Source organism: Perissodus microlepis, chromosome 20, assembly GCF_051167445.1.
Source record: "Perissodus microlepis isolate ML-2025 ecotype Zambia chromosome 20, ASM5116744v1, whole genome shotgun sequence".
Classification (NCBI taxonomy): Eukaryota; Metazoa; Chordata; class Actinopteri; order Cichliformes; family Cichlidae; genus Perissodus; species Perissodus microlepis.
The window spans coordinates 8002250-8016874 of NC_140480.1; the positions used below are offsets into that span (position 1 = coordinate 8002250).

Below are 14625 nucleotides of genomic sequence, written 5' to 3' on the forward strand. Positions count from 1 at the left end.
CACTTCTCTTTCATTACTTATTTTGCAAAAAAAAAAAAAAGGACTGCAATGGTGTGTATATATATAATAACAGTTGCTCGGCTCCTGTGTGTACTGAATCCGAGGGGAAAGAGGAGCTATCACAACATTAAGGATGGGGTGTAGAAAGTTTCCGTGTCAGTAAACTAAACTACTGTATACGGCGGTGCAACTGTGGTGACTGTACGCAGTGCAGACCCTTCTTCTGGTTAACATCCTGACACTCAGCAGAGCTCTGTCAAGTTCTCCCAGCCACATCGCTGTAACTCAGTGTTGTTATACACACAAACACATGTGTAGGCAGCATCATTACCATAGTGAATGGGAGAGTATGGGGGCAGGAGGAAAATGAATTATGTGAGAACAGAGCAGACACCTCTGTGGTTTCTCCGCACTGGCTCTTTGATTAACAGGAATGTCTTGGCCTTAATCTGCGAGTAAGAGAAGGAAAAAGGAAATAGAGAAGGAGAAAGAAAATGGTGATGGCTCAGGGCAGACCGGAGGAGGCACAGATGGTGGGAAGAGTGAGGTTGCTTTTTTTTCCTGGCTTGATATTTGGCTGCAGTTAAAATTGTTACCCTCTCCTCTTAAACTCAGTTACAATAACCTACATTGTTCTTTTTCACTTGCACCGACAGAACATTAAAGTCCTTTTTATTTCCATGGATTTTTCATTGAAACAGATTTAAGCCTCATCCTACCCATCATCGTCTCTTAAGTCACCTGTCAAAACATAAAAGAATGGAAAATGGAAGTTAATTTCAGATTTAGTTGATTTATCTGCTCAAGATATTTATCTTGGATTGAGATGTTCCTGTGTTTAAACTTCACCAGAATTGTTTCCAGCAGACCAAATGACGGGGGGATCTTTTTTATTACAGTTTTACTAAAGCTGTAGAGGTAATCCTACCAAGGCACAGATATGGAATTTGATAGATTTATTAACCTTATGTTTTCTGAAATTGTTTTTTTTTTTTGCCATCTTCACTGAAATTTTCATCACGAAAGCCTCAGATTTGATCTTGAACTTTATCTTAATTCTTGATCTTTATAGAACAGTGAAGTCAGATGGGATGAACCATACTTTTTGGCATTAAAGCTATATTTGTAATGCTTTAAATCAGCCCATATCTGCCCACACCAACCTATCTAGTATGAAGTATTGTTTTTGTTTTTCTTTTACCTTCGAGGTCAAAAAGGGATGAAAATGCAGGTGATTCATTAGGATTTAAACTTACAAAACATATGCTTGACACATGAACATATACAGTAATAGTATAAATTAATAGGAGCCTGTCAAACATACATCATTTCCTTCTCATTATTTATTGTTGGGCTTTAAACGGAGACATAAGGCAGTTCAGCTGCTGCAGCAAAGTTTAGATAGGTCGAGTATTAACTTGGGAACTTTTTCAGTTTAGGTTTTACTTGAAGTGCAAACAGATGAATGGAGACACATTAGTGAAGTTTCCTCTGCTGCACAAGCATTTAATGTTCAACGTGTAAGCTGAGCAGGTCAAAAACAGATGCATTTTAAGTACACTTATTTCTGTTCAGAAACCATGTTCAGGGTTACGTGTGAGGTCAATTTTACTGTATACAAATGCCACCAGTTGATTTTGCTCCATATTTGAAATTGTGCTTGGAAGGTATGCTAGAACAATTTACAACAATGTCATGCATTCATATTTAAAACTGTATGATAAACATTTGAAGTTTGTGAGTTATCATTATTCTCTTTGAAGGATTTAGCTTATACATTCCACATCTTCTGGAATAAATTATAACCAGTGTGATTTGGAAAGCATACTCAGAAAAATTATGCATCGATAGTTTGTGCATATTTGAGGGTAACCTCCCTGCACAGCTCAAATCCCCCCTCTGAAACTGGATCTATGCCATTCCAGAGCTATTGTGTGGATCAGTTACTGTTGTGATAAGCAGTAGTAATTAAATTCCCTCCATATGGAAGTGCAGTCTGGAAAGACAATTACACGCAATACAATATAACAATACCATACCTTCCATTATAATGTGATCAAATACGAAACTGGACTCTCATGAATCCGTTATGTTTAAGTTCATTAATCTCTATTTAATTTCTCTCCATTTCTCAACCTCAATTTAAGATTTTTTGGCAAAACCGTTACTACTACAACCTTTTTTGTTCTTTAAATGTCAAACTTGTCTTCAGCATAGAGAAGCCAAACTTCAAATAATCAGAGAATCTGATAGTCTATAGTCTTTATTCTGTAACGTAAAAAGCATTGGGGATACTGGAATCTCTACACATGTTTGTGTCATAATACCTCCAATTACCCTGAAACAAATGAAACTCAACTCAACCAGAAATAAAAACTCAACTGAATTGAGCAATCTGAACTGATGAAAAAAATGGTTGCAGCACTTGCACTTCAATAAAGTAACACTATTGAAACGAGCCACTAAGTACTCTTTTGTTGTCTTTGGTGACCATTTGTATATTAAATCCAGACTGCAGTCTTGTGAACCTCTTTTCTTTATCTTGAAAGTAAAGACCTCTGTAAAGAAGAGGTCAAGCCGTACTTGCTTATTGTTGAAGTACTTGAACTTAATAAGAGCCACAGCAGGTTGCATCATCCTTTAACTGTGACAGGAACACCATCAAAGCTTAAGAGAAAACTAAACGAACTGACAGACTGAAGAAGGTAAATCAGCTTTGGAAGTGCAGAAAAAGCCATTGCTTTTCAGTGGTTTTGACCACCAGCAGAGATGGAGGGGTCAAGTCTTTGATGACTGGCATTTTCTCACCCATAAATCTAATGTAAAAGAGTTGCAATGAAGATTAATGAAACTGTCAATGTGTGTCACAAAACCTTAAGCTGCTTCATGGAGAACTGCAGATCTAAATCAAATAAACAAACCCAGAGACCATATAGGTCATATAAATGCTTTCATTTGGACTGTTTTCAGCACTATTAATTTTTTACAGAATCTCCTAGCACATTCATTTTCTCACTGTTACACTGACACAAATGACTGGATTTTTTTCTTTGTTTTTTGGCAAACAAACTGCTACCACGCACATAAAGCTGCAACAGTGGTTCTGAACTTTCATCCAAAGTTTTCAGGCACAATAAAACTCTTAATGAGGGCTTTCTGAGAAGTTTTCTACACAATAATTAGCCCACAGTTGTTACCGAAAGCATACCCCCTGTATGCATGAAAATGCTGGGAATTTAGAGTCAACGTGAAAAAGGCGAGAATTTAGATTTCTTCCTTCTGTCGTGATTCTGTTTGCCTGTCCATGTCTCCTTCCACTTTCTTCACTGCAAATGTACCATCAGTTAGCCAAACAACAATTTTCTCTATGGACTGAATTTCAGCTATCATCATTCATTTTTCTCTCTTTTCCTTTGTTTCTCTATGTCTTTCTTATCTCCCTCATATCTCTCCAGTGCCCCAGTAAAATCATCAACCAACCTGGCAGGGAGTTTGGCAGCACAAAGGACTTCCCCGATTCAGTCCTGCAGTTTGCCCGCAGCCACCCGTTGATGTGGCGGCCGGTGTATCCAGCCCTTCGTCGCCCTGTGCTTGTAAAGGCTAACATTCCTTATAAGCTGAAACAAATAGTGGTGGATCGTGTTGAGGCGGAGGACGGGCAGTATGATGTCATGTTTATTGGCACAGGTAGGTGCATTTTTATTCCATAACTTTTAGGCATCCAGGTCCATTTTAGCCATCCAAGCACAGACACTGAATTATTGGAGCAGACAACAGTTCTGTAGCCCTTTAATTTTTCTGCTTCTCTTTCAGATATTGGCACAGTGTTGAAGGTCATTGCACTAAACAATGGAAACAGTCTAGAGACAGAGGAAGTCACACTAGAGGAGCTACAAGTCTTTAAAGTAAGGCTTTTTCCACTGAGTAGGTTAAATATACACTCTGTGATAATGTACTGTAGGATTCATCCATATTCCAGAAACGTGTTATCATTATAGGTAGCATCTCGTTTACTTTATCTTTTAAGATTTATTTGCAGATGATAGTATGCAAGAATTGTGCAAAAAGCTGGTTCATAAATTGTAAAATCTATGATTCTGCTCTTCTATTTCAACTCTTCTTTAAGCCTCTAAGTGCAACAACAGAAGTTAATTATTTTCAATATTGCAGGTGCCAACTCCAATTACATCACTGGATATATCTGTGAAAAGGGTGAGTTAATCCAACTGTAACTGCTACTTTCAGTGCCTGCTTCTGTCAGTTGACATGCAGTGTTGTCTACATGATGCCTTACTTCCTTTTTTCTCCTCATAATTTCAAACAGCAAGCCTTGTATGCAAGCTCTCCACTAGGTGTGGCGCAGGTGAAGCTCCATCGCTGTGAAACTTACGGGAAAGCCTGTGCTGAATGCTGTCTTGCCAGAGACCCTTACTGTGCATGGGATGGATCGTCCTGTACGCGATTCATTCCCAACAGCAAACGACGCTACCGCAGACAGGACATCAGACATGGAAACCCTGCACTGCAGTGTGTGGATCAGAATCTCAGTGGTAAGCTTGGCTGTAACTTTGCCCCTTGCTTTGTTTCTTCTTTGTTGATTATGTGGGACTGGCCACAGTGACTTCTTGAAGTAACCACTGTAAGGCTTTTCTCTGAAAGTCAAACAATTGAATCATCTGTCACATACCCCTTCATTGACTGGGCTTCACCTAATCAAGTAGTCTTTGTTTTTGTCATCTAGTGTGCATTACAATCACTGGATAAACAAAAGCTTACTAAATTGATATTTTCTTATTCTAGTAGGGCTAGCTGTCATGATTAAAAAAGGAACCCACATGACATCATGGACTAGTGGTTAACCAATCCATCATGGGAGAGCTGAAACCTGAGATGGAGTGGTTTTTAAACTATGTTAGCTACAACCGCGTCTTAACGAAGTGTAAGGTATGGCAATATTTCAGACTTTTGTAGGGCAACCCAGAAAAACATTGAAGTTGCTGATCATTCCACATCAAAGTGGCAATCAGCTGAAAAATGCATGACCTCTTTTCACTGATTTTAAGAGATTTAGGAGTAGACAGGAAGGACACCAGTGAGATGTCAGTCTCCTGTATACTGCACATCTCTTTAGAAATCAAAGGCCAGCTTCTTTTAGTTTGAAAGAATAAATGAACGTGGTTGTGCCTGCTGGGTCAGATTATGTTTGTGAGACTTCTTCCACAGGATGACAACCATAGCGATTACAGTAGGAGGTCATTAAAACAAACATTTTATCTGTTTTCAAATGGAAAATCGGAAACTTTGCTTCTAACTTTATAAGAATGTAACCAGATAACAACTAGCTGAATCAAGTCGCCTACTGCAAAACAGATGAGTGGAGTCAGGTGAGTCAGTCTGCATCTCAGTGCAGACAGACTCATACTGGTTGCAACTTGCTGGCAATCTGTCTGTGTTTATAAATTGGACTGCAGTTATTTAAGAGTCCAGCCATTCTAAGCTGGACTGTGATTGTTTGAAGACAGGTCCCACCAGGTAACCTGTACAATCAGCTTGTAAATTAAAGTGGTCATCTCAACTATTTGCAGTTGGTCTCTGACTACAAAAAAATACTATCTCAGGGTAAGCTGTCCTATTTTTACTCATGTGACTGAGACATATTTGCCAAGTATATGAGACAAAGGTTTTACAATATGTTAGTGCATGCAGAAAACAACCTAGGATTCATTTAAAACTAGTTCTCATAGTGTAAGCTTTGGGATTTGTGAAGTAGAAATATCAGCTAACATACTGAGTTCTTGGCAGAAAATGGCTGAGTTGATACTGGAGATCAGGGTGAGAAAAATGTGAAGACAGACAAGAAAAAGGAATTACATCATTGAGAATTGGGATAGAAAGAGTGTGTTTTCTTACCTAAGGGCACACAGTGTAAGGGAGTGCACAGATGAAAGATGCCTCCCTAACACCCTCCTGGTGAACCAAGGTTTCTTTGTGCCCAAGTGTGAGGTTGTTTACATAAGTACTCAAGGGGCAGACGTCTTCAGATTCCATCTCTTCATTGTTTATGTGTAGTCACATGACAAACTCTTGACTAAGTCAGTCAGAGTTTTATTTTATTCACTATATTGTCTGTGACTACACACCTAATATTCCAGTCTTTATATTTATCTTTATATTCATTATGTTAATGCTGTACAGTAGAAGGTGTCTTTGAGGAGAATGTAACCCTGATATAGGTAGTGGTACTTCCCTTCAAAGGTCTGGGCTCACATTGTCAGATAATGGTGAAGAGCTCAGTCATTCAGGAGGGAATGAATGTAGAGTCACTGTCCTCTGCCACAAAAGAAACCAGCTGAGATGATTAGACCCAGGACAGACTGAAGATGTTGGATGGATGAATGGATGGATTTCATTCTTTAATAAACTATTTGTCACTCTCTGTTTAAAAAAAAGAAGACCTTGATGTAACAGAAGACAGAGTGGTCTTTGGTACTGAGAACAACAGCACCTTCCTAGAGTGTGTTCCTCGCTCCCCACAAGCAACTGTCACCTGGCTGGTCCAACGTGATGACCACAAGGAAGAGGTAAGATTCCCAGTGAACAACATTCAGGTTCGAATCAACACAATAAAAGGCCAGTCGATGTCACTGCATCCAAAATAGGATGAAGGTGGGAAAGTTTTGGCAAACAGTCAAGGGGTGGAATAAAACTTCTGGCAAAGAATGTTCTGAGTAATTGCCTTTAAAAGTTAGACTTGAGTGTGACTTTGGCACGTGGTTGATACAGTTGACAACCATTTGGCATGTGGTTGAAATTAAGCAGTTGCATTTCAAAGCAAAATGCCCAATCATTCTCTCTCTCTCTTCCATAAACTGTGAATTCTCTGCAAAACTTGACCATATGCCACTGAAAGTGTCACTCACTGTCTGCTGGTCACTGAGACTTAAATACAGTCTTTTTTTCTTTTCTTTTTAAGTCAGAAAATTATGTTGCTCTGTGTGCCCAAACCCACAGTAATCATTCAACTGTTTGAGGTCATGCTCCTCCAAGCTAAACTGAGTGTCGTGGTCAGCCATGCAAGTATTAAAGCATTACCACCCTTCTCCATTTCCCTGCAAATAAACATCTGGCTGCCACTCTATCTGACAAGGCTACCATGTTTTTGTTGGCATCAAAGGATGGTTGAAAGATAGGATCTGACGAGGGAGTTGGGAGGTAGATGGAGGAAAATATAGAAATGAATAGGGTTGGCAGAGAGACTTTGGGTGGCAGTATGGAAAGATTAGAGAATGTGAGGAAAGAAAACGGAAGAAAAATAAAAAATAAAAACAGTGACTGATCCCATGATATATTTTTGATGTTGCAAACCAAGTTGAGAAAACAATACAAACAGTTCTCCCTTTCTCTTTTCTCATAATGTGAAGTGAAGACTGAAAGCTTTCTTGTCCCGATTTCTTTGTACTGTGTTTACACATTGTTGGGCAGTCTTCAGTGTTTAGTTCTTTAAAGAACAATGCCTCTGTGGTATTTGCGCTGAGAAACATGTGCTATTTAAGGTCAAATCCTGGTCAGAACTCCTTTAGGGACAGAAATCCTAAAACTTTAAACAGAAATCAAGAATTAACCAACAAACAAACAAATCTCTCTATATATAGCAATAAATTAAAAAGATAAATGTTAGGTTAAGGGTCTGATTGCAGTTATATATAAAGTGCCAGTTAACTTTTTCATGCTTTTTTGATTAGCACATGTAGCTCCTTGCATTAGTCAGTGGAGATTTAACCAAATCTGTGAAAAGTTATTTCCATCACGTTGCATCATTATGACTTGACAAATTGAAGCAAACTTCAAGTGAAAAGCAGTGATGGTTGAATTGACTTAGTGAGGTCATTAATATGTTGTTGTATCAAATATCAGACACATATTTTCTATCTGCCACACTTAGGTGAAGCTAGACGATCGTGTGATGTCCACGGATCAGGGTCTCCTGTTTCGTAACCTTTTCCACCAAGATGAAGGCGTCTACATCTGCCGCTCTCGAGAGCACGGCTTCACGCAGACGTTGACCCGCATCACCCTCGAAGTCCTCCAAGGGGAGACTGTGGATGAGCTCATGTCGCGTGGACACACAGGAAACTCTGACTCAATCAAAGACCGGTCTACAGGGACTTTCAGAGCCTGGATGCCTTGCAGCGCGTACAGCAGGGGCGGTTCATCAAGCCAAATCGGCCAATCGCGCATATGGTTCAAGGATATCATGCAGCTCATCGGGCCGTCGAATCTGCCGCACGTGGAGGAGTACTGCGAGAGGATGTGGTGCAATGACAAGCTGAGGAGGAAACACAAAAGCATGATAGAGAAGTACCGCCAAGCACAGGAGAGCGCCAGGAAGACTCGTAGCAAGAGCTCTGGTGAACGCAACAGGACGCCGCGGGATCTAAGGGCGTGGGAGGAGTGACAAAAAGAAGGCAAGGAATGGAATATGAGAGCAAAAATGAAAGTGGGAAAAAAGACAAATGTTAGTTCAGGACAAGATAAATAGACAGGCATAAAGACCAGCCTAATAGTTTTTTGTAAAACCATGGTAGATCAAAGCAGCGTGTCTCTTTTGCTCATTTTAACAAAATGAATTTTAGTGTGTAAAGAAAATTAGTGTATAAAGAATCTGAAAAAAATGCTCAGAATATTTGAGAGTCATGTTGGATGGAAGCACAACTTGAGCTGAAAAACTGCATGTGAAAGTGTATGGGAAGTTTGGGGTATTATGAGGTTAGTGCATAACCCGTGTGTTTCTGGCTGTCACCCGAACAAAGACCGAAGTGTTCACCTGTCTGGAAGGATGACACAAAAAGAGACTCCAGCTGAACTGAACAGGTTGTTGCTAATCCTGATGTTGACAGTAGTTTAAAAAAAGAGATCAGAGACAATTTTTCAACTACACTCTGAGGATGCTTTTTAAAATCCCAGTCACTGAGGAGTTGTCTGCCTTCCCCACCTTTGTTCTTTCGTATTTCTAGTGTCACTGAAATGGCAGGAAGTGTTTTGATTTAATCAACTTCTGTCTTCACTGAGAAAACCTGCAAAACTTCTCATTCTCTGATTTAAGTGACATACACGTACCTGCGGGGTGATTTTAGTTACAGCTGGTTTCCTGCTTTTCAGCCTCATTGACTCTTCAATGGTGGTTTGTGATTTCTTGTATGTAATTGTTAATTTTGTTTGGAAAGAGCACACACACACTCATGTCTGGTTTGCTATCCTTGTGGGGACATCCCATTGGCATAATGCTTTCCCTAGCCCCTTACCCTAACCCTAACCATCAAAAAGGAATGCCTAACCCTGACCCTTACCCTAAACCTAACCATAACCTAATTGTAACCCTGACACTAAAACCACATTTTGAGTGTGAAAATTGCTTTCAACCCCAAGGGGACCTGGATTTTGGTCCCCACGGTGCAGAAAGTCCCCACCAGTATAATAAATGTCAGATTTTGGTCCCCACCAGGATACACACACACACACACACACGCACACACACACACACACACACACACACACACACACACACACACACACACACACACTTTTTTTTTTGCAAGAATTTCATACGATGCAGTTCACTGGATTCATTTCCTTCTTGTTTTACATTTAATGACCTGTGTCTCTTACCTTGCTTGTTATTACATATTCATGTGTGACTTCAGCTCATAAATGACTTTGCAGTATATTTGCAGAAGGAAAGTGCAACTTGTAAACATGTTTAGGCAATTGCTGTATCTGATCTTGGTCTGTCTGGCTCCATTTGTGCCAAGTCTTACATTAATGGAAGTCTCACTCAAACGGCTAAATGCGTAAGCTCAAACCAGAAGCTACCATAAGACGACTGTTGATGGTTCAGCAGATTAAAGGCACATGGCTTTATTTTTATTCCACTGGGTTGAACTTTCCATTAAACAAAATGGTGGTTTATTTTTCATGATTTTGGTTACATGCCATAACACCTCTTAGAAAGAACCTGCATGATACTTGTCTCTGATATTTACCTCTGTGAACTTTATGGGTCTCAGTGCACTAAGTGCTCTCACTAAAGCTCCTTTTTAGTCCTTTCCATCAAGCTAAAGTCACTGGCACATGTCAGCATCGTGTCTGAATGAGGACCCTGATTTATTTTGCCATACAAATAACAATTATTTTAATAACCTCTTAATTTATGCATTTATTGTGTCTGTACAAAATGACTCAGCATTATGCTTTCAATTTGTCTGTGTGACAATCTCATAAACATCTTTAAATAGCTTCTTTTTTTTCTTTTCAAGTGCTGGTTAAAAGGAGCTATTCAAGTCAAAATTACATAACTTGACCTCTCTGTGGGGGATCCTGCCTCACACTTAAGCCACCCACTAAACTAATTTTCCCACAGTTTCTCTGTGTGCTGAAGCTCTCCGCTGATAATGGAGGGAACGATAGAAAGGGGTCAAGTGTATTGGCTGGCTCCTCTTGTTTTCTGCAGTGTAAACACTATTTTTAAGAGTAGCTTTGTCGTTAAAATATGATTTATGATTGCTGAGAAAAGATTCTTTTCTAAAATCGAGGGTGGAAAAGAGAAAATAAGGTTGACATCATGCAACAGAGCACATATCTCAAGACAGAAGGGATTGACACTGAACAAACATACTAGTCTGGAAAGAAGTGAATTTCACACTCACGTTTATCCTCCCTGTGTTGGTGTAGCAGTAATGACGAGATCTCAATCTCCATCTGCCCCAGGTCCTCCTAAAGCTTCGCTTTGCTTTTGGTTTCTAACCGTTGAGTGTTGTCTCAAAAACTACAAATACCGAATAAGGTGAAATATAAGCATTATATATTTGGGTAAAACACATAATTTCTGTTAGGATTATCAAAGTATTGCGATTCTGATTCTGATTCTGATAAAATATTCATGAACAAAATGTAAAAATCCATCATAACAAGACAAAATCTGTTTGTTGAACTTGGGTGAGACATGAGTGTTGGGATAACTTCTCTGTTAACACCGGCCTCATATTTATTCACACTATTATCCAGAGACACCAGTTATATTCCTCAAGGTCAGTGATCTTTTCAACATAAACACTGTTTTTGGAGATTTGATTAAAAATAAGAGATGGTTTCCATTTCCATTTTCCTGATAAAATGCTTTAAAAGAAGTGAAGTTCAGGAAAGACAAAAACTAAATAACAGAATGGCTATGAAGCTGCACGTGGATAGAAATTAGGTCTTGAGGAGCATCTGAAGACACAGAGATCTGGTAAAGAACTGTATAAGAAGACCAGGTAATCAAGTACGCTTAGCAAAAGGCAATTCTTCACAAACACAGGGAGCGTGTGCTATACGTATAACGACAACAATGTACTTATTCTTATAGTCCTTCCAGTATTTACAGTTAAATGGGAAGCTCTGTGGTCTGTGTCGATGGCTTTTCAAAACAGAAATGAAATGACAGAAGTGACAAAAGCAGAAAAAAAGAGTCAGGGTGTTGTTAAGTAAAGAGGTACTATAAGCATCTTATGAAGGCTGTATTTGGAATTCCTAAAGATCCTAACCCATAATATTATTTTTTTTAATACATCATTGTATAATATTTCTAAAATGTGATCCCCCCGAACTCCAACCCCAGTTTTGCAGCAAATGATCATTTTTAATCCATCAAAGTTTATTTTCTTAGTTTGAGAGTATGAGAAAGCCTATTAAATGACACCTATTACTTGTGTTTTCTCTATAAACTGTTCTTCTACTGCACTGTTAATCTTAAAGAAAATGACGATAACAGGATGGAAGAGGGTTTTTTTCTCAAAGCTTCCTATTTTAGTGTGAACGTTTTTCCTTTTCTTGCGGTGGTGTCTTTTGTTTGAGCTTCTGCTTATCTAAGTAAGGCATGAATTACTACCACTGCGACATTTTAAAATGTTTTTAAGGTGTAGTTGATTTGTAATCGTGATTGTAAACATAGTAAAATTGTACAAACATGCAAATTTCCATCTAACAGTAACTGTCAGGAAGAGGAAATTGCCAAAAATAAATGCTAAAACTTGCTGTTACTTAACTTATATATTGAAATTTAACAAATATGGACTCCATATTTACAGACAAATGTGCCGTGACTGACTAAATGCAGTTATTTGTGCATGGTTCATAAACAATGTAAATCCATTCAGTGCTTTTTAGATTTGCACAAAGTGTGTTTTGTTATTGCATGTGATATTTTCTATTTTTATCTTCTTAGGATGATGTTCTTATGATGTTCACTTTCTATAGCTATCCCATGCTCTCAAGATCATTTCATTTTCATGTAAAGCTGTTTTTTAATGATTATATAAAACAACTGATGGATTGGTCATTTGATGGGGATTCACCAGTTAACATCATGATACTTGTGTTTTAAGACACCTTTTTCACAGTCTTCATTCTGACATGCAAATAGATGTAAGTGCTAAACTTTTCATCCCATTCTATTTGATGTATAGCACCATGACATATATAAATTGAAATGGTCTATAACTAATGCTATTAATCACACCTGTGTTTAAGCAGAAACAATCTGTCAAAATGAACCTTTCTGAGGCAGGAGGCTTGTTTCAGTGTTTACACCCTCTGGCAAAAAATTATAGCATCATTGCATGTGGAGGATCTTCATTCAACTCCTTTACCTTGTAGCAAATAAACAAACTGTGGCACAAAACTGTTTTTGTTTAATAGTGGAACATGAAAGATACCTCAAGCACATTAAATAATTGTAATTAATGTATTTGGTTTTTTCAAAATCAAGTAGAGGAAGAGAAGCTGTTGCACCTGGCTGATTGAAAGGAGGCAAGCCCCCAACAAGAAAGCTGTCAGTTAAATCAAACTCATTGCCAGAAGAATCCAACACTAAGTGTGGCTAAAGATGTTTGTTCCCAGTCAACCGTGTCTATAACTTGGAGTAAGTACAACCAAAATGGGAAAGTTCTAGGAGAAAAACATGCGGGTAGACAGGAGATGTCAAAGTGTCAGGATAGAAAATCAAAGCAGTACGCCCTGAAAATGGAAAATGTTCAAAGCTGTTAACAAATGGGCCGTAATGTTTGTGACAGAATTATAAAAATTAAATGGGATCTACATACAGAAAACCAAAAGGAAAACCAGCACTAACATCCATACAGAAACAAGGTTACAGTGAGCTAAAAAGAGAAAGAAAAGAAGCAATCTTGGGACTATAGATGATTGGATGAAAGTGACCCCAGTGATAAATCACAAAGTCAGCCAACTGGGCAAAGAAAAGATACCCTGATGCTGTTCCAATGACACATATATGAAGATGACTGCTTGATGAAAACAAGAAAACTTTATCAAATAAAAGGCCCAGGGAAGATGGCAATCATTACTTCAGCAATAAATGCAGAAGTGTACACTCAGATTTTCGTACCCTTCTCATCAGAAAGCAGGTTTGGTGATGATAATAAAGTCATTTATCAGAAAAGGCCCATTACCTCAGTGCTATGGACACAAAAAAGGGTTAAGATTTCAATCTGACTGAAAATTTATGGTGAAAAACTGAGCTCAGCTGTTATTTGAAAAAGTTAGAATTAACCAGATGGAGAGTATTGCTTTTCATTAGTGAGCTCCATGCCTCAAACCCTTTGGGGTGTCATAAAAGCCTGAGGAGGTACTAAATTGAGATGATTTCCTTAACAGTGATTCCATTTTTTTCCCTCCACATGATCTTGAACAGAAATGTCATGTATTAAAATAGTTGAAATTAATTTGTTTGAGGTATGATTCATGAAGCCAGAATGTTCAGCTAATGAATAAAATAGTTCTGTGTCATATCTCTGATTTATTATTGTGCCGTGATACCATAGTTTTGCCGGGGGCTGTAGCTGCTCCTCCTGAATTTGACAGAAGTCTGCACATGCTCTAAACTCCACAGTTAAGGTGCATTAAGAAACAAAATGCAAAATGTGGTTTATCAGTTATACAATAGAAAAGCCTGTAGTTCAGTAGTTGCAGTCCAGCTAGCACATAATCATTTTAAACCTGAAGGGTTCTTGAAGCATGCTTTTAATCGTAAGGATTCTTCAGCTAATAATACTTTGCTTTGTGAAGTTTCCCATTATTATGTGGTTTAAAAAAGTGTGATAGTTTTAGACTCTGGCAGAAAGAGTCTTATTTAAATGTATATTTAAATACTATTTAAATGTCTTTCTATCCTGCATGCTATGAACTTGTAAGCTATTTAACACAATTAAAAGTTTTTAACATCAGATGATCCATGACTGGCTGCTTTACTTTAACTTTATTCACAGACTGCAGTGAACATACTTTGACTTTGGTTGACTTTGTAGTGTTGTGGCAGGACTAGACTAATGGGACCAGTGACATAAATGTGGACAAATTGCAATGCCTTAAATCTAATCACTCATCTAGACGGCAACGTTTACTGTACTGAAACCAAGACATGCTCTATTTCATACTCAGCAACAAGCACCATGCAGCACACTGGCGATGAAGCACTAAATGTCACAGTACAAGACACTGACTCTATTTTAATATTGTTAAGACCTAAAGCATTGTTTTTTAGCTTAACCCAACCTTAAAGTTAGAAAATACATA

At 38.4% G+C, this 14625-nt stretch overlaps 1 protein-coding gene across 2 annotated transcripts in view; it reads left to right on the top strand.

The window, feature by feature from the left end:
- Positions 1-14276, top strand: part of sema3g (semaphorin 3G) — a 62007-nt gene extending 47731 nt beyond the window's left edge. Inside the window, exons 11-16 of one of the 2 annotated variants that reach the window (XM_084916785.1) lie at positions 3456-3687; positions 3814-3905; positions 4171-4212; positions 4325-4550; positions 6454-6581; positions 7943-14276. In XM_084916785.1, coding sequence (XP_084772911.1) covers positions 3456-3687; positions 3814-3905; positions 4171-4212; positions 4325-4550; positions 6454-6581; positions 7943-8455 — 1233 coding nt within the window. In that variant the 3' untranslated portion in view covers positions 8456-14276. Of the gene's footprint in view, positions 1-3455; positions 3688-3813; positions 3906-4170; positions 4213-4324; positions 4551-6450; positions 6582-7942 lie in introns of both variants that reach the window. The other variant, XM_084916784.1, reaches the window with a different exon arrangement.
- Positions 14277-14625: the final 349 nt, after the last annotated feature.